Below are 25,362 nucleotides of genomic sequence, written 5' to 3' on the forward strand. Positions count from 1 at the left end.
AAGACTGAAGGCTCGCCTACACCCTAGAAATGTTTACGTCAGAAAGATCAACACCAGAGGGAAAAAAACAGAGAACAAATAGTTTGATAAGCAGGAGACGAGAAACACACATATGTGGACACAGGTGCTGAACTAGAATTACAGTTAATGTAATAAGCTGCTTCCACCAATAGAAATACAGAGACTCTATAGATATTATTTTTCGCCACTGATTCCATTTGAAATGTTGGTTTTGCTGATGTTGCACAGGACACAAAAGGTTGGAAGTAGGACATCAAGGCAGAGGTAGAGGAAAAGTGTGGAACAGAAAATATAGAGATATTGTATGTTAATAAAATAAAATCAGAGCCAAATTTATTGCCAACTCAGTTTTCCATATATAAGGATTTAGCTTATACAAATATACTAAGTTGAAAATGGAGGGGATGAGAAAGCATCATAAGAAGCAACGTGAGTTCCAGGAGAAGATAAAGGAGGATAAGGGAGAAACAAGAGCGAAAAGTTATATAATATTATTCAATTTATAAAAAACAAAAGTAAAATGTAGCCACGTCTGAGTCTTTTATTTTGAAAGGTCGTGCAGTAGGAAGGGTCGCGGCTAGTTTCACTCTCCTGTCCGCGGGTGTTGGACTCAGTTGAACCGCAGGGGACAACAAACATGTCTTCAGGGAACCGAGGAGACGCGTTGTGCTTCTTCATCAACGGGAACAAGGTGCGTTCCCTGTTTATCTGGTGAATGTGTCTGTTTGTGACGTCGGTAAGTTCGTCTGTCTGAGTAACGGGAACGGGCTGAAGGAATAGAAGGCCCCTCCAAAAAAAAAAAAAAACTTGAGCTGTAGCTCAGTTATATTTGCAGTGACATCCATTGAATTTAATATTCAATTGTTTAAATAGCTCTTAAACTACAAAAGCTGAAAATATTATCTACAGGAAACATTAAGGAAAAGTTGTGCTGGATAATGTTTTGGGTAAAATGCTATTTCTAACTGATATGATGTATAATTATAAAAAAAATACTTTAACAATAATAAAGTACTTTTTCTGAAGTAAAGCATTCTTATTGTTTCCAGGTTCAACCAATTACTTAGCAATAAGTATAAGCTAGAGTGATTTATTAAACAACTACAGTGGCCAGTCTATAATACTTTATGTTTTATGTCATACTGTGCATGCCAATATTGTTAACTCACTTTAAAATGAGTATTATTTTGTATGATAATTAACAGTTTGAGGTAATTTGATCATATAGTTACTTTGAGTTGCACCACATCTTCCTCCTGTTCTACTGTTAGGAACCATGTGGGAGTTTTGAACAGGATGTGACCCTTTAACCCATTAAATCACAAATAAAACAAGTTTACATAACAAATTCTTTCCACATGTGCAATATAAATAAATTTAGAATGATTCTGTGTCAGTACATGTACAGTATTTGTAGAATAACAAATCTCTTGTATCTTTGTGCTTTCTGTCCAAACAGGTAACGGAGAACCATGCCGACCCGGAGACGATGCTTTTGTCCTTCCTCAGAGAGAAATGTATCCTTCCCAACTTTAACTCTTTCAATCCACGGCCATAAATAAAGTTGTATACATGAGCTGTATTATTCCGTTTCGTAAATCCCAAACAATATGACCTGTTGCTGTTTACACCATGTCGATCATTCCCTTGACTGCGACTCTAGTGAGGCTGACGGGAACCAAGTATGGCTGCGGGGGTGGAGGCTGCGGCGCGTGCACCGTCATGGTGTCTCGCTATCAACCTGCCACCAAAACCATCATGTATCCTTTAACCCAAACCACATGGACCAGGTGAAAACCCCCCGCACACACAGGGAGAACAAGCAAACTCTCAAGTCTCGATAACTCAAGCCAACAACCTTTTTTTGGGCCTTAAATCTTAATCTAATCCTTTCTCCATTTGCAGCTGACAGATACAATCTGTTATTTGCTGTAAACACAGGGAGAACATGCAAACCACACACAAGGGAAGACCCCATCTGAACTGGTAACTTCTTGTTGACGGGCAACAGAGCTAACCACCCATTTTTACAATTTAACAACTTTATTCTCGTAAAATTATCACTTTGTTCTCTATACTTTGTCGTACAAATACATAAACACTAATTATACTACTAATAAAAAAAAACGCTATGAAAAAAATGGGGACCCAAGTGGATCCAGGCCACATTTGTAAGTAAAATAATATGGTTTAAAAATAAAATATTTTAAAATAACGGTGTTCCTACAAAATATAACTACACCGACTCCTCATTGAATAAAGCTCAAGCAAACTATAGTTAAATCTGTTTTCTCGCCCCTCCAATAGAATTGAATGCTCATGCATCACATGTCAGATCAGCACAGTTTCCCTCACGTTACCCTCAGACACTACTCGGCGAACGCCTGCCTCCTGCCGCTGTGTCAGCTCCATGGAGCCGCAGTCACCACGGTGGAGGGCATCGGCAGCACCAAGACCAGGATCCACCCCGTGCAGGTCAGAGCTGGATCATTCATTGTTTGTTTGCTACGTAATGTGAATAAATCTTTGACTAGGTTTTGAAATCGGCTGTTGTTGTGTTTACAGGAGCAAATAGCGAAGGCTCATGGGTCCCAGTGTGGCTTCTGCACTCCGGGGATGGTGATGTCCATGTACACGCTGCTGAGGAACACACCTCGGCCCTGCATGGACGACATCACCCAGGCTCTGGCTGGTTCGTTTGCTTTGTTTTGTCCCATTAATAAAACCGTAACATTTAATGAACACTAGATGGCGCCATAGAAAAGAGAAAAACTAAGATAACCATTTGTTGTCGATACTGAAAAGGTAAACAAGCATACATCTGAAACACTTTATCACTGTGTATCGGTGCTATTCAGGTAATTTGTGTCGGTGCACTGGATATCTCCCCATTGTTGATGGCTGCAGGACCTTCTGTCAGGTACAGAGCTCAGCAGCACATCATACGCATAATAATAATCATATCACAGATTCTTATCTTACTCTGTTGGTAAGACCTGTTTGTCCTAGTGTAATATTACACTTTGTCCTTGTGTAAGGTATAAGGTCCTTTAAGTCCATTTGATTAATTTATTTATATATATTTTAGGGCTGGGCAAGTTAACTCATCACTTATTTAACTCAGACAATTTTTTTATCTCGCATTAACTCAGGTTTGATTATTTATTGTTTTATTGGGAAAGTCAGGCTTTTATTTTGTGAAAGTCTGTTGCTGACTGCTGCGGAACCGGAAAAAAATAAAATAATTGGCGGATAAACAACCATGGATAAGGGTACGGAGCTTTTGCATGGCCATTTTCATTTTAAAGTTCTTCCAGACGGCGGAGTCGACAGAACCAAAGTAATTTGTAGCCACTGCCAAGGTGAATTTTCTTATCACCGGAGTACTTCCAGTCTAAAATATCACCTCAATGCAAAACACACAGTTGATATCAGCAAATCACTCAACGAAACAGCGAGCGGAGCGAGGCTTCGGCAGACTACGTTAGACGCAGGGAGGAGTATACATTTTTCATAACGAAGAGGATAACATTAATGCCCTGGCAGTGGCATTGAGCTTTAATTTTGTATTTGCTTTGATAACATTGTTAAGTTGAGATTAACACTGAATATTTTATTTAACTGCTACTGTATTAAATGCTGATGTTAAAAGTGTTTGCACAACAAATGTTATGGCACGTCCGTTCATATGGCAGAACATTTTTAATACTTTTTAATTAATTATTGGATTTTGCGTATACAAATGCGATTAATCGTGATTAATCAGGGAAATCATGCGATTAATCGCGATTAAAACTTTTAATCGTTGCCCAGCCCTAATATATGTATGTCTTTATACCCTTTATTGACATTTTTTCCATCAATGTTTTAATCATCGTTTTTATTCCTTTTAAAATGTTATTGCATTTGTTATGCATATTAAATATGTATGTATATAAAGTTAAATTGGATGAATGAATGAATGTATGGATAGGAAACAAACTGCTGCCAAGCCAATAGAGCTGGAGACTGTTGCCTCGATGGAGAGAAAAATACTGAAGGAGAACCAAAGCAGGTGAGTTCATATTTTACAAATATTATTTTTCTCTAGCCCCCTTCTAAAATATATTACTCTGCCTTTATTTGTTTTGTCTTATTTCTGGTCGTTTGTGAAAAGCCCTGAACTGCACTCACCTTTATGAAAGGTGTCATACAAATAAAGTTTGATTCATTGATTGAAAAGGAAACCAACTGCTGTCAAGCCAATAGGGCCGGAGACTGTTGCCTCAATGCAGAGAAGGACACTGATGAACCAGAGCAGGTGAGTTCATATATTTCTTATTTAAATCGTCTCTGTTTTCTTTCCAGTCTGTTTACATTTCCTATTTTTACCCACACTTTCTTTCCTAATGTTTTTCTCTTTCAGATCCTCATTTATGATCTATCGCTTTCTGCTGAATAACATTTCTCCATAATTACTTTGTCTTAACCCAACTCCTTCTCTTCTTTGCCTTTTTTTCTTTATGTAACTTATTTTCCTCCTTGTGTCCAGGACAATCCACGAATGTTTGACAAGGATGAGTTTGTGCAACTGGACCCGACACAGGAGCTGATTTTCCCTCCTGAACTCATCGTAAGTTCTCAGATGTAGTTTCACACAAGGTCTTTGCGTGAATGTAATAATCGCTGTATAAGAACGTCCCTCTCTCTCCAAAGCTGATGGCAGAGGCGAGGAACCCACAGACACTCACCTTTCACGGGGAGAGGATGACCTGCGTGTTCCCTGCCTCTCTGGAGGAGCTGGTGCAGCTGAAGAGCAGCAACCCCAAAGCTCCGCTGCTCATGGGAAACACCAACATAGGTGAACGTTGCAAAAAAAACACTTCATCCTTTTCAATTTGATGTTTGCACTTTGTCTGTTGCATCAATTTAGGAGGTAGATGAGAGTCATTCAGACTCATACACGTGATGTAGCCTATTCTGATCCACCACAGGCTGAACACTGTGAATATGGGCCTAGTTTGAAGATATGCTTTCTAATTAATTTATTGATTGATAATATTTATTGCTTTTCTAAACAAAAGGATGATTCCTTTTTCTAGAGCCCGGGCATTATGAATTTTTGGCTCCTCTTTCCTTACTTAATTTCCTGAGACGTTCCCTGGCCTAACCCCTAACCAAAATGATTAAATATGGTTAAAACTGAATGTGAGCATGAGTGTTTATTTTTCACCATATGTTGGCCCTGTGATAACGATCACAAAAATGTGACCCAGTTAATTAAACTGTGTTTTCTCTGCTTTGTGTCGAAGGTCCCGATATAAAGTTCAAGGGCGTGGTGCATCCGCTGATCATATCCCCGACCAGCGTGATGGAGCTGTATGAGGTCACTCAGACGGCACAAGGTACACAGACTCTAACTGTGCTTAACAGTGCAAAAGACTTCAGTCTTTTTAGTGTTTACCAGTGAATATGATTTTTTCTGCAGGTGTTTGGTTGGGAGCGGGTTGCAGTCTGTCCGAGGTCCGCTCTCTTCTAGAGAAGCTGCGTCCTCAGTTTCCAGAGGAGAAGACCGAACTCTTCACAGCCCTGATCCAGCAGCTGGGGAACCTGGGAAGCCAGCAGATCCGTAACGTCGCTGTAGGTCTACTTCACTCTTACACTCCTGGGTTTTTCTCTCTTTTCCTGGTTTTAACCGATTTGAATTAATACCTTTTCAATATTGTTTTTCCATATTAAGACCCTTGGAGGCAACATCATGAGCGCGTACCCCAATTCCGACCTGAACCCAGTTTTGGCTGCAGGGAACTGCAAACTGAGTGTCATTTCCAGTGGTGAGGTTTTATTGAGAAATTTTAAAACGTGTGTCGGCTTCTAGGTTTTCTGAATCCTGATTTACAAGCAGTTTAATCCACCAGGAGGAAGACAGGAGATCCCTCTGCATCAGGATTTCTTTGTTAGCTTTGGAAAAACAGTTCTGAAACCTGAAGACATTGTTCTCTCGGTTTTCATTCCCTTTTCCAGAAAGGTACAAAGACTCTTCCGTTTGCACACATAATGTTTGTCTTTGCTCCAATGGTGTGAAACAAATTAAAAGTGGGATATAATTTCCTGTTTGTCCTGCAGGGGGAGTTTGTTCGAGCCTTCCGTCAGGCTCCGAGAAAGGAGAGCTCCTTCGCCACTGTGACAACAGGAATGAGGGTGTTTTTCACGGAGGGATCTCGAGTGGTCCAGGACGTCAGCATCTACTTTGGAGGAATGGGATCGACCACAGTGAGTGCTACCAAAACCTGCGCAGCTCTCATCACGAGGTCAGTGAGACCTTTATCACTCAATGTGGGATAATTTGTATAATCTGTACACACTTTCAGGATTCCCTTTGTCTTTCCCTCAGGCCATGGGACGATGAAGTCCTCGGCCAGGCCTATGACGTCCTCCTGGACGAGTTGTTCCTTCCTCCCTCGACTCCCGGAGGGAAAGTGGAGTTCCGGCGCTCACTGACTCTCAGCTTCCTCTTCAAGTTTAACCTGGAGATCCTGCAGAAGCTCAGAGAAATGGTAAATCTTCAATGCAACATTGTAAATACTGCTGACACAAGCACCTGAGAAGAGTTTTCCCTTTTACAGAATGTGATCACAGATCAGCTTCCCGAGAAGATGCAGCCTTTACCCAGAGAGATCCAGTCCAGCCTGCAGGAGTTCCAGGTCCAAACTTATTGTATCTCTACATCTTGAAAAACAAGAGTTAGATTGTGAAATACAGCTGACAGCTTCCTCTTCTCCTCCTCCAGCATGTGCCGAAGGACCAGAACAACCAGGACCCAGTGGGCCGTCCCATAATGCATCGCTCTGCCATCAGCCAGGCCACAGGTGAAGCCGTGTACTGCGACGACATCCCCAGAACAGACGGAGAACTCTTCCTGGCTCTGGTCACCAGCTCTCGAGCACACGCTAAAATCACGTAAGTGACGATTCGGGTTGTTTGACTCGCCGTCTCATTTAGATCTCCTCACCTTATATTTAATGTGTCTTTTGTCCACCAGGGGGATGGACATGAGCGAGGCTCTGCAGCTTCCTGGTGTCTTCGACGTCATCACAGCCAAAGATATTCCTGGGAAGAAAGTCCAGGCGATGTTTGGATATGACGAGGAGCTCCTCGCCGAGACAGAGGTGGAGCATATATGTTTGTGTGTTTTTGTTTTTCAACACCTGGGGGGGAAAAGCAGGTCCAGCAGAAACTTGTGATTATCTTGTTTAATATCTGCCAACGGTGGTTTTACCTCCACTGATATGTGTCTTCAGGTGTCGTGCATCGGTCAGATGTTGTGTGCTGTGGTCGCTGATACACGGGTTCATGCCAGGCGAGGTGCAGCAGCCGTGAAGATCAGCTATGAGGACTTGCCGGGTCCCGTGTTCACCGCAGAGGTCTGTATCAGCCTGATATATTTGTGCCTTTCATTACTTTGGAATTTGAAACCCTACCCCTTTTCCGAATAAATTCACCCTTTAATCTACATGTCTCTGATCTCAGTGTTGGAGATTTAATATCCTCATGGTGTTTGTCCTCTTCCGCTGCGACAGGAAGCCATTGAGAAATCCTCTTTCTTCGAGCCACAGAGGATGATACAGATTGGAAATGTAACCGAGACTTTTAAAAGTGTCGATAATGTTCATGAAGGTAAATATATTTTTCTATCTGTATCTGTACATAAATCATGAGGACGATTAAAGACTGACTGTCTTTGTAACTGTTTTCCTCAGGAGAGGTTCGACTGGGCGGCCAGGAGCATTTCTACATGGAGACTCAGAGCATGCTGGTTGTTCCTGTCGGCGAGGAGACGGAGTTCAACGCTTACGTTTCCACTCAATGGCCGACTTTAATTCAGGTGCAACGAGACGCCTGGACACTGGCAGTTGTCTTTCTTAGATTTGTTTCCCAGTTTTGGAGACACACGATCTACTGGAATTGCTGAACTGGAATTCATTGATTTCCCCAGAGTTTTAAAACATTTAACAATAATTTATCTCTTTTCAAAGACAAAAAATAGAACATATCTCACCTTAAATGTATTTTATAGATATTTTAGAGATTGTGTGATGAATGTTGAAAGTTTAATAACATGACTAAGAGTGAGGTCGGAGATGAAGAGTATTTCTTTGTGTCTTATTTCCTGACTGCAGGATGCGATAGCGGAGACACTGGGCATCCCGTCAAACCGAGTCACCTGTCACGTCAAAAGGATCGGCGGAGCCTTCGGAGGGAAGCTTATTAAAACCTCCATCTTGGCTTGTATCACATCTGTGGCTTCGTGGAAGTAGGTGGAGGGTTAAAAACAAATTAGAATGAAATGAAATCTTAAAAAGCTAGAAAGTTGTGATGGTTGGTGTTTTACATCTTTTTGTCCAGGACAAATCGTGCAGTCCGGTGTGTTTTGGAGCGGGGTGAGGACATGCTGATCACAGGAGGTCGTCATCCTGTCCTGGGAAAGTACAAGGTACCAAGACACTCAAGCTTTCATTCAGGGAGGTTCTCGAGATTAGTGTTTGAATCCAATTGTGGCCGATTCCCTGAAAGTGATCAAAAGATGGTTCTGAGAGGATAAACGTTTATTCCAAGACTAACGAGATGATCAAATTAATATTTGGATCAACTATCTTTAAGGAGTAAGTTTGGCACAAATATTCAGCTGGACTCAGGGGATTAACTAATTAGATTTGGTCAAGGTTGCTCTAGCTATTGGAGGAGTTGTGGTTTAAAGTCATCAAAGATTCAATGAAACCCTGATAGTTGCTTGCTGCTTCTTTCAGGTTGGTTTCATGAACGATGGAAGGATCATGGCGGCAGACATCCAGTACTACGCCAATGCCGGGAACGCTGTGGATGAATCTGTTCTGGTTGGTGAAAGGGATTTTTTTTACTTCCAAGTCCCTCAGAGTTCTCAAACCACAAATACGTAAAAATGCTCTCATTGATTTACTTCTTTCTGCAGTTAGTTGATAGGATTCTGCTCCACATGGACAACGCATACAACATCCCCAACCTGCGAGGCCGTTGCGCCGCCTGCAGGACCAACCTTCCCTCCAACACGGCCTTCAGGGGCTTCGGCGTGCCCCAGAGCATCATGGTTGTGGAGAACATGGTGAACGACGTGGCTGCGGTGCTGGGACGCCCTGCTGACCAGGTCATATTCTGCAGACTTGATGCAATTTTATCTTGCACAGGTTGATATGTGGAAGCTGGAAGTCAGTATAACATTCAGTAAATTAGAAAATGCTTCTCTGGAAAATGCTATTTTGAAGAAATACCAAAAACAATTTGGCCTTGCAGTTACAGACTATTGCCAGTAGGTCGTGGTGTAGACCAAGAGCACCCCTACATCTAGCGTCCTCAGGTTGATATCTTACTCTTAGATCGGATTTTGATCAATTTTTCAAATATTTCCACCAGATTCGGGAGACCAACATGTACAAGGGGGTGTCACTCACCCACTACAAGTTTGAGTTCAGCCCAGAGAACTTGCTGCGCTGCTGGGAGGAGTGTAAGACCAAGTCTGACTACAGCAACCGGCGCCAAGCCGTCGACCAGTTCAACCAACAGAGCTGCTGGAAGAAGAGGGGCATGTCCATCATCCCCATTAAATATGGCATCGCATTTTCTGATGCCTTCTTAAATCAGGTCTCTGGGATTTAGCTTTTAATTTTTTTATCAGAGATGCATCCACCATGGTTTACTTGTACTTTACAACATTTTTTCAACTTATACAGCATTTTTCCTGTGTGTTTTTGTGAAAGGCAGCGGCTCTGGTCCACATCTATAAAGATGGCTCTGTTCTGGTAACTCATGGTGGGGCAGAGATGGGTCAGGGAATCCACACTAAAATGCAGCAGGTACTTACATGTGCAGTTAAAATTATCACAGGTACAATATCCATCTGTGACTTTCAAAGTTTTCTGTCCTCTTGCCTTCAAAACAGAGAAGCAGCTTCATGTAATGATTGAAAACGTTATCTTAAAATCACCTGGTTTAGTGTCAGCCCAGATTTCACATTACCAAACATTTTATTCATTTATAGGCTTACAATCTGTTCCCTGTGTGCTGTTAGGTTGCCAGCAGAGAGCTTCACATCCCGCTCTCTAAGATTCACATCAGTGAAACCAGCACCAACACTGTTCCCAACACCTGCCCCTCCGCTGCTTCCTTTGGCACGGACGCCAACGGCATGGCAGTCAAGGTAACGTCCAGGTCCCGCAGTGAGATCTTCTGTATCACTGCTGCATTGGGACTCATATGGAAAGGACACATTGGCAATGAAAAAAGATGTGTGTAATCTTATTCCTATTCTTTGGTTCAGGATGCCTGCCAGACTCTGTACCAGCGACTGGAGCCAGTCAGGCAGAAGAACCCTGAAGGATCATGGGAGAGTTGGGTAAGATTAATCCTGAAGGATCACATGGACAAATGTTGCATTTAAACACCATCCACAGAGACATGAATTTGTCTTTCAGGTCCAGGCAGCATTTTTGGAGAAAATTAGTTTGTCAGCCACTGGATTCTACAAGTGAGACGCTGAAATAATTACTGGATGAACCAATAAACAGTGATTCTCTTCATACCTGGCGTTACCGCGCATCTTTGGGCAGACGCACATTGATGCCAGGTTTGAAGAGGGTCAATGATGGATTCCTGTTTGTCCTCAGAGGTCCAGACCTTTACATGGACTGGGAGAAGATGGAGGGTCAGCCGTACTCTTACTACACATTCGGGGTGTGTTGCTGTGAGGTGGAGCTGGACTGCCTCACCGGAGACTTCAGGGTCAGAACGAACAGATTTCATCCTTCAAACAACGTAATGGGAATTGTAGGCTTGAAGACGAGGTTGAAAGAATTTAACTTTTTTCATCTTGTAGACTTTGAGGACAGATATTGTGGTCGACATCGGAAGGAGTGTGAACCCCTCCGTGGACATCGGACAGGTGAGACCAGTTTTATATTTTAAATATTGGTCTGAATCTTATGGACGTTCATGTATTTCCCCCTTTCTTCCCTCCCTCTCTCAGATTGAAGGAGCCTTTATGCAGGGTTTGGGTCTCTACACTCTGGAGGAGCTGAAGTTCTCTCCCTCCGGGCTCCTGTACACTCGTGGCCCATCCCAGTATAAGATCCCTGGGGTGTGCGACGTGCCGCTTTGCTTCAACGTCTACCTGCTGTCAGACTCCCACAATCCTAATGCCATCTACTCCTCAAAGGTTTTGTTTACCTGTTTACTTCATTCTCTCTCTTCTTCTTTTTTACCCTTTTCCCGTAATTCTGTACGTAAAATACTGTGTTTGCAAATTCTGATGATTAACTTTCCTCGGTGGTGCTCTGTCGCTGCAGGGAATAGGAGAACCCGTCCTCTTCCTGGGCAGCTCGGTGTTCTTCGCCATCAAGGACGCCGTGGCTGCCGCTCGCTCAGAGTCCGGTCTCACTGGCCCATTTCCCCTGGACAGCCCAGCGACAGCAGAGAGGGCCTGTCTGGCCTGTGCCTCACCGTTCACTCAGAAGGTAGTGATAGTAAAATACTATCACTCTGGTCTGTGACATTTACTCTGACACCAGACGTGGATTTTAACAACAGTTGCAATTTAATCAGGGTGTCCACAGATATTATTTTACAAAGGTTCAATTAAAGACTTTTTGTTTCCACTTAAAAATTCAATTACCACCAAACTTAGATGTACACACACTATATATGAAAGTATAGTTGGATCAAATAAACACATTTATGACTGTTAGATTCTACTTTCTTGATCCCCATTGATCCACAGTATTTTACCTGAATTAAATACTTTATTATTTGTTTATGTTGTTTTCTATTTCTAAGTGGAATCCAGATTAAACAACAGTTGAGAGGTAGACAATATCAATTTATTTCAGATAAGGTCAGTCATCTTCAAAAAAGAAAATCAAATAAACGTATACATGAAATCACTTCATAGTTCTTTCTATTCCATTAAATAGAAAAGTAAACTTAGTGCCACACAAAAACTTTAGCATTTAAACATGACAGCCATACATTTGCCATTTATTTCTGTTAACGTATATATTTGTTTGTTGTTTTATTTTGATTCCAGATTGCAGCCGACAAACCAGGATCGTTCAAACCGTGGGCGTTGAACATCTAAAACTGGGACTGCGATTTTCTTTGTAATCAAAGTAAAGAAAGACTGACTGTGAACTGAATGTAACTCATAATAATCACCTGATAAGGTTATATTTTTAATACTTAATAAGATATTTTACCTTTTCTACTAATCAAAATCACACCAAGCTCAATGTGAAAGGAATGTATTACAAGCAGTAGATTTCACAGTCCATATGAATGTTTTTGCTCATCTGCAACAGAATAAATAAATATATATTCCAACACATATTTGAATATAGTAAATAAAACCATCGTTTGAATTGTTGTCATTCAGCAGCAGGACACAACCACAGAAAACAGGCTCTAACTGATGACAATATCCTTAGAGGTGCCACAGTGGAGAGTCCATCATCGTGTGTAAACTAACCCTGACTTGTCTCCTTGTGGAGGACGCTCACACCTGAATGCACCATGGAGTCGCCGTCCCGTCCGTCTGAGATGAGGCCTGCAAGAGCAACAGGAAGAGGTGTTCATCAGGGGTTGGCAAAAATACGAGTAAGGAGAAATCACTGGGTGAAAACATATACAGTCTATGGTGAAAACATATGGTGGGTGGTGAAGCTTTAAACACTTTGTAACGTCTACTGAGCAACAGCGCCCCCTGCTGACTCACGTGGTGATTACCTCATTTGGGCTGATGAATTTATGCATTTGTGGTGTTTGGTTAGTTTATGATTAATTTCTTTTTCAGAATGGTTTGTTGTAAAGTGTATTTATTTGGTCAGCTTATTAAATATGTACACAGCATTCACTGTGATTGTATAATGGAACTGAGGTCAGCAGTGGTTGTGCCCAGTTTCTGCAATTTTTCACATTTGAACCTAAATGAGTTGTGACAGTGAATTGTGAAGACCGACATGTTTGAACAAATTTAATACAGTTTGGGTTCTGCTGGATAATTTCGTTTTCAGCTCTGACATCAGTTCGTCTGTTCAAACATCTCATGTCTGGCTCGGTTTAAAAATATGCTGCCAGTCCTAATCCTGCTCGTACCATCTCAGTGAACTGGTCCTGACAGGCCATGCGGATCTTCTCAGCTGTAGCTGGGGAGCTCAGTGGAAACGTGTCTCCAAGTCCTTTCTCTTTGCGAGCCTCTGCGATGGCTGCTTTGATGGCAAAGAAAAGAGTGGAGCCGAAGAAGACTGGAGGCTCACCTACACCCTGGAACAACAAGACACACAGCAGAGCACTGAAGGTTCACAGAGAAATACCCTGGATCACATTCAGGAGAGATTTATCAATGTATTCATAGAGAATCCTCCTCATGGTTTAAGTCCTTTTAAGGCTGGTCGCATGTGTTACCTTGGACAGGTAGATGGCGTGAGGATTTTCGGAGTCGGCGAGCAGATGCACGTTGAACTCAGCTGGGACGTCGCAGAGCGATGGCACCTTGTACTGAGACGGTCCTCTGGTCATCAGGACTCCGTCCGGGGAGAACTGCAGCTCCTCGATGGTGTACAGGCCGACGCCCTGGACGAAGCCTCCCTCCACCTGGTAAACGTCACGGACACTGATGTGATTTGTCCAGGAAACACATTAATACAGTTCTGTTCTGTGGCAGGATGTGTCACTGGGGTGACACATATTTGTTATGAGCAAAAGCTACTGTACAGATTTCCAGGAAACTTGGTGAAGGAATGGGACATGGGCCAAGAATGAACTCTAGGAGTTTTAGACCCAGACAAAGGGGCAGAGCAAGGATTTTTACTTTTCATTTTCGTTAACATTGTGAGATAGGACATTTTTGCTAATTTCCCAGATAATAATAAATGGATTCTGATGAAAAAGAAGGAAGAGGAGGAGCATGATGAAGGACGAGGAGTACCTGTCCAATGTCCAAAGCAGGATTGATGCTTTTCCCAACATCCATCACAATGTCAGTCCGAATGTTCTACAACAAACAAAACAGTGAAAAAAGTTTACTACTTATATATTCACAATGTATTGCATTTATACTATGTACGATGAAAATGGGAATTAGAAAATTCAGAATGAAGTATTGTATAAGTAATAGTAAAAAGTGGAAATACCTTGTGATCCCCAGTGAGACAGTCGATCTCCACTTCAGAGCAACATGCACCGTAGGTGAAGTAATAGTACGCTTGACCTTCACCTTTCTCCCAGTCCACGTTGGTGGCCGGTCCCCTGTTACACACACACACACAGAGTGCTCTTCACTTTTTAGAAACCAGTTGGATTTGATGTGCAGTGGTGGAAATATATAATTTGTAAGTTTATTTGTAAAAGGATCACACAGGCAAGGTGGGGGTTGGGGGGGGGGGGGGGTGCATTGTTCTTTGTCTGTAGAGGTGTGACTTATAGGCTGCATCCTACATGTTGTTGAAGAGGAAATACACTATATAGACACCATGTGTGGTGAGGGTGTTGTGTCAGTCAGCTGAGTTCTTGGAACAAAGGACAAACACAGACCTCAGGATCAACTTCTCTTGACAATGGGCTCACATGCTAGACAGTGGGAGCACCATAAAGTTTACGTCGAGCTGTACCCTAGATGGAAATGTCTGTTGTAAGCCTGAGATAAAAAGTGATTTAGTAAATTTCCATTACTGTGCCAAGATCAGATCTTAATGAATAATTTACTTACATAAAAAATCCAGTTGCAGATAAACTGATCTTCTGGAAGAAAGCGTCACTGGCCTGCGAGAAGGTAAATTTAATGTAAGCTTTCTTTCGCACATTCTCATTGTCAAATACATTTATAGTTGTGCTATTTGATCAGTTACCAATTGCTTCCATGTGCTTTTGGGATTCTTCTCCATGAGTGGCTTCAGGCGTCTCATTAGCTTCTCACAAGCATCCTGAAAAAAAAACACGTCATCACTAATACCGACCTACCTACCTTCCTACCTACCAATCTAAGATATGGCTGAGATTAAAAAGAAGTTGGAAGATTAATCTCAAAGGAAATGTCCACATTCCACTGCTCTGTCACTGAAAACGTTTCTTCAAAATAAGCAGGTACCTTGACGGCCATGCCCACAGCGTCGGTGCCAAACGAGGCCGCGGCCGGTGCAGCGTTTGGGACGTTTCCTGTACACGTCTCTTTGATGAAGATGGAAGACATGGGGACCTTGAGGACACGGCTCGCTATCTGGAACATGAGGGAAGAATGCAGTGGAACCAGTTACATATTGGTCCTTTGCTTTACCATCATCTCGAAGAACACAGGAGCTTAAATCTCACCTGTATGGCTTTGGTGTTGATGCCCTGACCCATCTCTGTCCCTCCGTGGGTCACCAGCACCGAGCCGTCTTTGAAGATGTTCACCAGAGATGCACCCTGGGAAACACAAGTGAATGAAAGCCAGAGTCTATGTGCACAGACGATATCAACTTAAAAATGTAAAAGAATATCCTTCTATTAGTATCGTACCCTCAAAGCTGCTACAATCCTTGACAGGCTTTAAAAGCAAATGTGTGAAAAACTCAACAACATCAACACTTTATAAGACTCACTTGATTATAGAAACCTTTGGAGAAGCCGACGCCAAATTTCTGCGGCACGGCAGCGATGCCTCTCTTCTTCCAGCGGTTGGAGGAGTTGAAGAGCTGGATTGCTCGGAGCCGATCCTCATAGTCGGCCCTGTCCAGACACTGGTCCCAGCAGCGCACCATGCTGGTGGGGCAGAACGGCTGCTTGTAGTGGGTGTAGCTCAGCTCCTCCCTGTACATGTTGACGTCTCTGACCTGGAGCAGGAAATCATTTATCATAGAGGTTTTGATCTACTATTCTATAATTCTTCTTTGGAAACCACTTTAGGACTGAAACATCCCACGGCTACATCCTGGTGACCTCTTACCTTTTCAGGGGGCAGGCCGCAGCGGACCGCCACCTCGTGCAGGACGCTCTCGATGACCATGAGGCCCTGAGGCCCCCCGAAGCCCCGGAACGCAGTGTTAGACGGCAGGTAGGTCTTGCACACCACGCCCCGACCTCGCAGGTTTGGGATTTTGTAGCCGTTGTCCATGTGGAGGATCGCTTTGTCCATAATCTGAAACAGAGAGGATGAAAAACCCCAAGATTTGAGTTTCAGTTCAGTTTAAGTTGATTGGATTGATGTCCATGTTTCTGTTAACTCACGAATGAAGACTCATCCAGAGTGCATCCTCCATTGCTGTAGTAAATGATGTCGGCGGCTACGATGGTGCCGTCGCTGTTGTATCCAACCTGGAGATGAAACAGGACAGTTCTCACCAGCTATTGTTTCACCGACCATGAAACACTACTATGACATAAGTGGAGATTTTAAAATGGTGATTTTTTTACCTTGTACTTTCCGAGGAATGGGTGTCTGCCGCCAGTGATCAGCATGTCGTCCCCTCGGTCCAGACAGCAGCGCACGGCCTTCCCAGTCCTGGAGAGATTAAAATCCCATTTCACAAGTTACAGAAATCTTCTGGCTGCGGTGGCCTCTAGTTTCTTTTTGTACTCTGAGGTGGTTTCTGCTGCTCATTTATAATCCCAGTTTGGCTGTTTTGATTTTCTCACTTGTGTGCTGCAACTGCAGTGATGGCAGAGAGGGACGCGATCTTCATCACCTTTCCTCCGAACCCCCCTCCCAGCCTCTTCACGTGGCAGGTGATCTTGTTGGACTCGATGCCCAGCGCCATGCCGACCAGCTCCTGGTGCGAAGACACGAAACCAACTCAGTGAGTTAAAGAACGTTATTCTTACAAAGGAAAAGAGGTATTGTTTTTTTCTTTTCACCTGAGTGAATGCACCATGCTGAGTGGACACAAACAAATCCATTTCTTCATTCTCTCCTCTGGGAACAGCGATCAGCCCCTGAGTCTCCATGTAGAAGTGCTCCTGCCCGCCCATATAGATCTCATCTGCACATAAAACCACATATTAAACTTCAAAAAGCAAGAAGATGTGTTTAGAGATTGGAGGATGTTCCTGTGCAGGTATTTTACCCTCCAGAATATGTTCAGCTGTCTTTAACGCTTCGTCCACATCCCCTCTCTCCACCTTCCTCTTGGGTTCAAAGTAAGACTCATGCTTTATGGCGTCCTGGAGGATAAAACAAGACAAACAGGGCTCAAATGAATCCCCTTTTATTGCCTTCACAGACATTGAAAAAATATACAAGTTCCCAACCTCAATGGTGAAGAAGACAGGCTGCAGGTCCTGGTAGGTGACCAGGACCTTCTGGGCTGCTCTCCTGGCCTGTTCCCTGCTCTCTGCCACCACGGCACAGATAATCTGACCCACACAAAACACCTGCCGGCATTTTTAAATACACAAATCTGTTATTACAAATACAAAAATACACCAGGCATACTTAACTATTTGCTCTGATAATGCCCGTTATCTTAATTTTTCTGTTTTGTCTTTGGCATGACTTAAAATACAAAATGTTATCTTTAAATGTAAACAAATAACCCTCCAAAATGTAGAATTAAATTGGTTTATCTCCCCAAATGAGTATATGTTTTAAATCATGTATTTTCTCTGCTCATGTGTGTGATGAGTAGTTTCAGCACCTCCTCTGTGGCGAACAGTTCCTCTGGGTTGTTGAACCAGAGTCTGACGTTCGCCCCGGGAACGTCTCCGGCCGCGACCACAGTGACCACACCGGGCATTTCCAGGGCCTCCGACGGGTCCACCTTACTGGTTCATGAAGAGAGTCATTGTTGTGAGTGATTACATATTGTCTAATGGTTTAAAGCCTAAAGCTGTGACTCCCAAGAAAATGATACTTACGTGATTTTAGCGTGCGCTCTCGTGCTTGTCACCATGAAGATAAAGAGCTCTCCTGTGACCGGTGGCAGGTCGTCATAGTACTTGGCTTCACCAGTGGCCTGCTGGAAAGCAGACTGATGCATGCTGGGTCGCCCCACGGGGTCAGCGGAGGGCTGGGCCTCCGACACAAGCTGTGGACGAGGAGCGGGGAGAGAAGGGGAAATTGTTTGATCTGATTAAAAAATGCCACAGAGACAGCAGTGTGACACGGAGCACAGAGGAGACTTTGTTCGACTCCAGCATCAACTGTAGGTGATCATCCAAACAGTGTCTTCTTTTTTTTATTGTCCGTGGGAACTAAATCAGGTTTAAATGAAATATTAAGATGTTGCATAATATGTGACCGTAAAAAACACCAGAAGAATTTTCTCTGGTTATACGAAACAGAACAATTATTTGGTTACTGGAACATTAACACCCACTGGAAAATCAATTCACAGTTTTCTCTGGTGATATTATGGCATTAGATAAACCAGTAGCTTTTGGCAACACAGGCCCAGTATCATTCGCTGCAATCCGACCTGGTAGGACTGTTGACCCTGTGGAGCTTCGTTCTTGAAGGGCTTGAGTGCGCTGAGATACTCCAGGGGAAGATCAATGTCTGAAACACCCTAAAAGAAGTATTGAAATGATCAGTTATTATGTAAAATTGTTTTGTTTTTTTTGACATACGAGTATATGGTTTTTATTTGCAGTTTCCTCACCCTCTCTCCCATCTCCAGGACAACTTGCATGTAAAACTTGAAGAAGAAGCTGAAGACGAGGCTCTTGCGATACTCCCCCTTCCCTCCGTGGATTGACGAAGACACGTCCACGTCTTCCTTTAGGAAGTGGCAGGCCTCAGCCAGGAGATTTTCGCCCCACGGCCTGGAGGTCACCAGAGTTTGTTCAGTTACGACCCTGATTAGCATTTGCAGCAAAATCTATAAATGCAAACATACCGTCCAACGAGCTGCTGGCACGTCCGTCCCGGTCTGACCAGAGTTGGTCCAACGCCGCCGTAGTAGATGTTGAGGGACTCCACGATGTCGGTTCCCTCCCTAATGACCACCTTCATTCCAGCGTTCACGATGGAGAAGGCGAACTCTCTTCTCTGGGCCTGTCGGTAAGCTGCCACAATCTCCCACTGAGGAGAGTCACAGTGTCACAAGGCCAGTGTTTGCTTCTCGCTGTAGATCTGTGTATCATTTCTTTGTCGATTGCAAACACATTTCATTCATTTTGCAAATTTATAAACTTTTCTCTGCAGACACCAAACTTCTGCTAAAATCCACCAAATCCGAATCTGCTAATTGAATTTTCACAAATCCTAGAAAGGTGTTTTTTTTGTATGTTTTGCACTTTTAGCCTAATAATTACAATTTGAGTTTCTTTTAATACAGTGGAGTTATTTCCGAGCAAATCACTTGAACTGAAGAAGAATTCATCCCTGTGATTATTTTTAAGAAAGGTCACGTTGTAACGTTTGTTTCTAACTTGTAGAGAATCAATCCTTAAGTCATGGTTTGCTCCAGGATAATTGATGGTTATGACTCGTTGTCATGCAAAGTCACGGTCATAGGTCACAGGTCACATAAAATCGGTTCTTTTTAAGTCAGAGTGTCAGAAGTTTTCTCAGAAGAGGGAGCATGTGATGTAGGAATGTTAAAGCAGCACGTCTCACAGGTTTGGAGCAGGGGATGTTGATGGACAGCAGGACTTCATTGGGCCTCAGGGCCGTTTTCCCAAAGGCAGTGAAGAGCTTTTCATTGAAGGGAATGTCTCTCGTCCCATCTGGATAGAAACACATAAGATAACATTGAAGACTACCTGGGTTATCACACATCTGCAATGGGATTGTGAGTCCTACCAGCTATTTTAGGACATTAAGGGTGTGATACATCCATTAGTCACACAGATTTACTTCCTTTAAGTCATTATGGTTCATCAAGTGATCATTATACAAGAAATAACAAAAAATATGAACAGGAGCTGTGGAAACATATGAGAAGGATTTGGCTTCAGCTTCGGGGAGATGTCACGGTGTCCTGCTTTATTTACAGTCTCTGGTTCTAAGGTGCAAAGACATTTATAAGCCACTTTACCTTTGGAGGCGACGTGCAGTGTGCAGTCCACAGCAGCCGAAACACTGCTCAGGTCGTATTTGGGATTTGCACTGAGGAGATTCCCACCAATTGTCTGCAAAGGCAAGAAATTATATTTGTACCTAATCCCTCGGTCAGAAGCTTGAACAATACACTCGACCCATCTTCCGACAAAACAACTCAATTTCTCTGGTTACAAATATTGGAGACCCTCACTTCTATTTGGCGACCAAGCATTATATTTTAGATTGAAGTCGTAAGGATCTGAAAATGACCTGGAAACAGTCTTTCACGTTTGTATTTCTGTTTGGCCAGATAACTGGAACTCAGTATACATGGGCTGTTCAGACTGCAGCTGTTTCTACCACCTCTTACCAGCTCAAGGCAAAAAAATCCTCCTGTCTTGGCAAACCTGCACTGGCTCCCAGTTAAATTTAGAATTGAATTTAAAATACTTTTACTATTGGTCTGCAAACCTATCAATGGCTTTTCCCGTCACTATTTTAATGATCTCCTGATCCCATATTCTGCCCCCAGGTCAATAGGTCTTCCTGTCCTCCTCACAATAACTCTTTTTAATCTCCCTCACTCGTGTGAATGAGAGGCTGACCTCTTCTCTTTTGCTGCCTAAAGCTCTGGAATAACCGCCTGTTCCACATTAGGTCTTGTCCTACTACTGATTATTTAAAACCTTATTTAACATCCATAAAAAAACGTTTTAATCCTGCTTCTAATAAAGCCTGACTCTGTCTTATGACCGTGTTACGTTTATCACTAATCTAATTCATTTTTATCTTGTTTATCTTTTATTGAATCTGTCTCTTGACACTTCTTGCGGTATTTTGTCTTTGCTATGGTTAAAAGGACTTTGGCTGAACTCTGGTTGTTTTTACAGCATTATAACAGCTTTGATACTTCTCACACATTTCAGAAAGTGCTCTATATTAGCATGATGTATTATTAATACGATAATTTTGGTGATAAAGTGAAGTCATTGGCCTTCACAAGTAAACTAATTCAAATTATTTTGTGCTGCAGATTTAAAATCAGGGACCTACCGCCATGTTGCGTATCTGTTTCCCTGCCAGACTCTGGAGAGTCTGCAGCAGCGCCCGGTATCCTCTGGTCCTCGACTCATCCATCTCCGCCACGGCCCTCTCCAGTTCCTCCTTCAATGTGCTGAGGCTGCAGGCGGCTCCAACTGTCACACCTGCCAGACAGGTGAGGGGGACGTAGATGTGTGGGGGGGGGCAACGGTCATTTGTCTATATTGATTTTGAGCAAGCGTGCTTGTTTGAAATGTTGTCCTTGTTTCCTCGATGCATTGTTTCTGAAGCTGTAGCTCCGACTAAAAATTATCAAATATTCCAATATAATGAGTGGAAGTCATTTATAACGGGAAGGTTGTTGATATTCTCCATCAGGAATATATATCATAGATATTTGCATTAATTAGAATAAACAACAAAAAATAAATGTCAACCCACCATTTTCCCCCCATGTCACAGCACTGAGCTCAGGAATCCTTCCGACGTAGACGAGCAGTGGATGGTGGACTCCTTTTAGAAGCATCTCTGGCCCTGGTCAGAAAAAATGGTAAAGATAGTAATGTGTGTAATCAGCTGACAAAGTAAATACAAAGCAGACCACACTGAATCTCTCCACCCTACAATAATACGGTTATCCTTTGACGTTATTGGGGGGAAATACGAGCATACAAGTGAAGGGAAGTGGAAAGTTTATCTTTACCAATAGTTGTGTTGCCAACAATCAGTGGAGCTGAGGGATGTTCGTCTTTCAGCTCAAGGAGGTGGAACAGCTCAGAGGGAGCCACCAAATTCACTCTCTGTCCTTGGAAATAAAGAGCATCCCCACTGAGTTTCTTCTCCATTATCTACAACGGAAGGAAAGTCTTTTACTCTGTTCATGAGGTCACAATTTCAGTGTGATTGTCTTTATTGTGGCAAAATACAAAAGAATCACCAGCAGCTCTGGAGGAAAGATAAGATCCTGAGAAGGATCCAGAGGTAAAAGATCGTCCATTGGGAAAAGTTCTTCAGAAATCTGACGAAGGCAAGAAAAGATAACATTTATTATACAAATAAAGTCACACTACAGCACACAAAAGTGTTTTCAACATTTGGACATACATCACTCTCCTCAATGTTCATGCTTTTACTGCCGTTCATTCCATTTTCCATACAGCATTTTCCTCCTCCTCCTCCTCCATTTTGGCAGCAGGCAGAAACCTGGTGAAAAAAGTTAATGTTTCAGTGTTGTGATGTTTCTGGCACCGCATGGAAAATTGGTCATAAGCGATGAACCTACCTCACTATCACAAAAAGTCTTAAATCCATCAATAATTGGCCTGTAGCCTGTGCAGCGGCAAATGTTCCCTGGAAAATAAAAAACAGAAGGTCATTACCTCATAAAAAAGGGCTGGAAAATACTCACATTCGTTGGGTTGTACTTTGCTGCAGTACTTAAGTAAAAATATTTAGTGAAATGTCCACTGCTGAATCCTGTCTATCTGTAGAAATCATTTATTAATGCAAATTAAAGCTCAAACAACACAACATAGTTTATCAAATTAAAAATCTTCTTAATTCCATCCATTCTAATTGATGTTGACAAGGATTGTACGGTCTTGTCATACACATTTTTATTTTTATTTTTATTACCTCCAAGAGCTTCCCTGATGTCCTCCATGGAGGGCCGAGGTTTGTTCCTCAGCAAGGTGTACATGGACATCACCATCCCCGGGGTGCAGAAGCCACACTGAGTCCCATGAGCCTTCGCGATTCGCTCCTGCAGGTCAGAAAAATTAACATAGATCAGGTGAGACTCTTCACGTCTGATAGGGTACAGTAAAACGAGTGGTGAATTAGAGAAAGGTGTTACCTGGACGGGGTGCAGCTTGGTCTTGGTGCTACCGATGCCTTCGACTGTCACCACAGCAGCACAGTGCAGGGTGACGATCTGCTGCAGGCAGGCGTTCACAGTGTAGTGTCTGCATGGTTTAAAAGTCACGGATGCACAACTCTTATTTCAGAAAATCCTGCTTTTCAAAGGCTCAGATAGATTATAAGTGAAAGCATAGTTACATGTGCACTTAAACCATTTTGAGGACACTTCAAAAGGAGGGAACATCTGAGGTTTTAAGTGAGCAGGTTCGATTTGTTATGAAAGAACCAAAAAAAGGATACATGACTCTTTCCTGGTGGTGGCTGTATCTGGACACCATGACAGTGCAGGCTCCACACCCTCCGCTCCCACAGCCATACTTGGTCCCAGTCAGACCAGCTGGTGGAAAAGACGAGAAATAAATTTGTTGCAATTTGTTTAATTCCTTATCTTGTTTAACATTGTGGTTATAAGATGAGGTGGTTTATGACTTTAATTTGAAATGGGTGAAGAATAGAATCAACCTCTTCTCCTCAGAAAGCTGAGCAGCACCTCCTCTGGATCCGCATTTTTCTCCACCACCTGGAAGAAAGGAAGGAAAAGAAGGTAAAACAAAGTTACAAATTATGAAATGGAGAACAGCAGTCAAGAGAGAGAAATAGAAGATTCCAATTTCAAATGAAACTTAAAAAAATAAAAAAATAAAATGTTACAATGCCACAGTGTAAGGAGTAAAGCAAAGTCAAAAAATGAGAAGAAGAATTGAAATAAAATATGTTGAACATAGAAGCAGCCGTAGCATCAGCCCTTCATCAGGTGACAGCATGCATATACATTTATGTACGTATAATCGGAAGGACTTGTGGCCAAATAACCTTTTTTTTTTAAAAATGCATCACATTGTCCAACAGAAACCGCACAGTTTTACTAGTAAGCCAGTCCGTGTTAATCATGAAGCCTCAAATCATAAATTAATCTCAGAATATTGAAACAATTCTTAGAACTATACACAAACAAGCATTAGAGGGATTTTTAGGTATTTGTAACTTCAGCTTTAAGCATCGAAAGTGAGACTTCAAACTAGAGCGTACACAGACAATAAAGTCACACATGAATTAAAATCCAAAAAATACACAAATATCAATGTTAGAAAGAGTTGAAGCACTCAGGGATTAGTGACCAGCAATCCATGGAAAGGGTAGAAAAAACAATAAAGTAGTTTACTGGAATAAATAGTTGATGCTCTCACCTTTTTTCCATTGACAAAGAAGATCAGCTCACTTGGTGAAGACATGCTGATGTGGTTGAATGTCAAGCTCCGGGTTCTCAGGTCTTTATGTACTGAATCTTCCCCCTTATGTCACATGTCGTCCCTTTGGCTGACAATTCTAATTGTTCCAGTTTCCAGAGCCCCAAAGCAGAATAGTTGCTCCAATTACTTAACTTTACTTTTTTTTGTTAATTGTTATTATTTACTGTTTTCTTGAAGTAAAGGTCATATCTTAATCATCTTGTTTGCTTAATCTCCCAATTATATTGCATGTATGTTATACAACAGAGAAAAGCATAAGACCTTGCATGTAACAAACTGAATCTAGAGCGTGGGAATTGTGGCCAATGGATTTCCTGGTGATCAACTCATTGATTGATTCGATTGTTTCGACTATCCATGGCTATTCTGTTCTCAGGGATTTAATATGCTCCAGGGTCAGAGACGGCAGTACAAATACAGTACCCTTTATTTGAAATGCCTTCTCTGACCCTGGAGCGTGCTAAATCCCAGAGAAATTGGAAAAGTCAGAAGGTATTGCACACAGAATATCATGGTGAAATGTGACTACTTATCGTAGTCATATATACAGTATATATATATATATGCACTTAAAATTGAAGGTCAAGACCCCAACATTTTTATAGAGAAACCCAACAGTTCCCACAATGAGCAGCAATGGAGAGAAAAAACTCCCTCATTTGAAAGTTGGATGAAAAAGAGTAGAGAGAGAGAGAGAGGTGGGAGAGGGAGGGAGGGAGAGGAAGGGTGAGGGAGGGAGAGAGAAAGAAAGAAAGAGAGAGAGAGAGAGACACTTGTGCAACATCAGCTCTGACTGGTTATAATGAAAAATGTTAACTGCCTTTATGTCACAATGTTTAAAGGCAACTTCCTTTGTAACCTTTGTAACTCACTGAAAAGAAAGCAGTTTACCAGTTTCAGTCATTCAGTATCATGTTCCATTGACGTCACTGCAAAGTCCTACCACATTCATTTGTACCAGATTGGTGTACATCGTTTTAACAACAGCTCAACTCTCTATCAACATCAAAAAATCAAGCCTGGATAAAGGTCACTGCACAGAGACACTTAAGAAACTGGTCACCGTGGCAGTCTTGATATGATTTGCCCCGAGACTGTTCTGTGGCCCGGAAA

At 42.4% G+C, this 25,362-nt stretch overlaps 2 protein-coding genes across 3 annotated transcripts; one reads left to right on the forward strand and one right to left on the reverse strand.

The window, feature by feature from the left end:
• Positions 1 to 613: 613 nt before the first annotated feature.
• LOC132996489 (aldehyde oxidase 1-like) lies at positions 614 to 12,409 on the forward strand. 2 transcript variants are annotated; one of them, XM_061066777.1, is made up of 36 exons: positions 614 to 712; positions 1,481 to 1,538; positions 1,685 to 1,781; positions 2,388 to 2,496; positions 2,587 to 2,713; positions 2,880 to 2,941; positions 3,995 to 4,075; positions 4,244 to 4,321; positions 4,553 to 4,633; positions 4,717 to 4,861; positions 5,313 to 5,405; positions 5,489 to 5,640; positions 5,741 to 5,834; positions 5,919 to 6,028; positions 6,127 to 6,311; positions 6,395 to 6,557; positions 6,627 to 6,704; positions 6,791 to 6,960; positions 7,043 to 7,169; positions 7,302 to 7,424; positions 7,581 to 7,677; positions 7,761 to 7,885; positions 8,181 to 8,314; positions 8,407 to 8,494; positions 8,808 to 8,894; positions 8,990 to 9,181; positions 9,448 to 9,675; positions 9,792 to 9,887; positions 10,103 to 10,231; positions 10,352 to 10,426; positions 10,506 to 10,558; positions 10,698 to 10,812; positions 10,907 to 10,972; positions 11,057 to 11,245; positions 11,376 to 11,543; positions 12,113 to 12,409. In XM_061066777.1, the coding sequence occupies exons 1-36, from the start codon at positions 659 to 661 to the stop codon at positions 12,161 to 12,163; spliced, it is 4,080 nt and encodes a 1,359-aa protein (XP_060922760.1). In that variant the 5' UTR covers positions 614 to 658; the 3' UTR covers positions 12,164 to 12,409. The 2 variants fall into 2 exon arrangements, with proteins under 2 accessions (XP_060922760.1, XP_060922761.1); XM_061066778.1 differs by having other exon boundaries at positions 6,127 to 6,273; positions 6,372 to 6,557.
• A 168-nt stretch (positions 12,410 to 12,577) lies between these two features.
• aox5 (aldehyde oxidase 5) lies at positions 12,578 to 24,231 on the reverse strand. Its single transcript, XM_061067380.1, has 35 exons — positions 24,187 to 24,231; positions 23,462 to 23,519; positions 23,240 to 23,336; positions 22,935 to 23,043; positions 22,715 to 22,841; positions 22,362 to 22,429; positions 22,184 to 22,282; positions 22,017 to 22,097; positions 21,783 to 21,927; positions 21,521 to 21,613; positions 21,092 to 21,243; positions 20,034 to 20,127; positions 19,613 to 19,722; positions 18,891 to 19,075; positions 18,654 to 18,816; positions 18,471 to 18,560; positions 17,911 to 18,080; positions 17,691 to 17,817; positions 17,305 to 17,427; positions 17,121 to 17,217; positions 16,912 to 17,036; positions 16,693 to 16,826; positions 16,471 to 16,558; positions 16,285 to 16,371; positions 16,004 to 16,195; positions 15,660 to 15,890; positions 15,388 to 15,483; positions 15,167 to 15,295; positions 14,928 to 15,002; positions 14,789 to 14,841; positions 14,214 to 14,328; positions 14,009 to 14,074; positions 13,486 to 13,674; positions 13,177 to 13,344; positions 12,578 to 12,628 (listed from the first exon to the last, which is right to left on the reverse strand). The coding sequence occupies exons 1-35, from the start codon at positions 24,229 to 24,231 to the stop codon at positions 12,578 to 12,580; spliced, it is 4,032 nt and encodes a 1,343-aa protein (XP_060923363.1).
• Between the last annotated feature and the right edge of the window lie 1,131 nt (positions 24,232 to 25,362).

The sequence above is a fragment of the Limanda limanda genome, chromosome 23 (genome assembly GCF_963576545.1).
Source record: "Limanda limanda chromosome 23, fLimLim1.1, whole genome shotgun sequence".
Classification (NCBI taxonomy): Eukaryota; Metazoa; Chordata; class Actinopteri; order Pleuronectiformes; family Pleuronectidae; genus Limanda; species Limanda limanda.

Bases quoted from the DNA above. Each gene is read 5' to 3' on its own strand.
- aox5 (XM_061067380.1), bottom strand. From the start codon at position 24,231: ATGTCTTCACCAAGTGAGCTGATCTTCTTTGTCAATGGAAAAAAG. The intron at 21,244-21,520 runs GTGGGTTGACAT...CCTGTCTGGCAG, and splicing joins TGTGACATGGGGGGAAAATG to GTGTGACAGTTGGAGCCGCC. The intron at 15,891-16,003 runs GTAAGAGGTCAC...TTCCTGCTCCAG, and splicing joins GCGGCCTGCCCCCTGAAAAG to GTCAGAGACGTCAACATGTA.
- LOC132996489 (XM_061066777.1), top strand. From the start codon at position 659: ATGTCTTCAGGGAACCGAGGAGACGCGTTGTGCTTCTTCATCAACGGG. The intron at 4,634-4,716 runs GTAAGTTCTCAG...CTCTCTCCAAAG, and splicing joins TTTTCCCTCCTGAACTCATC to CTGATGGCAGAGGCGAGGAA. The intron at 8,315-8,406 runs GTAGGTGGAGGG...CTTTTTGTCCAG, and splicing joins ACATCTGTGGCTTCGTGGAA to GACAAATCGTGCAGTCCGGT.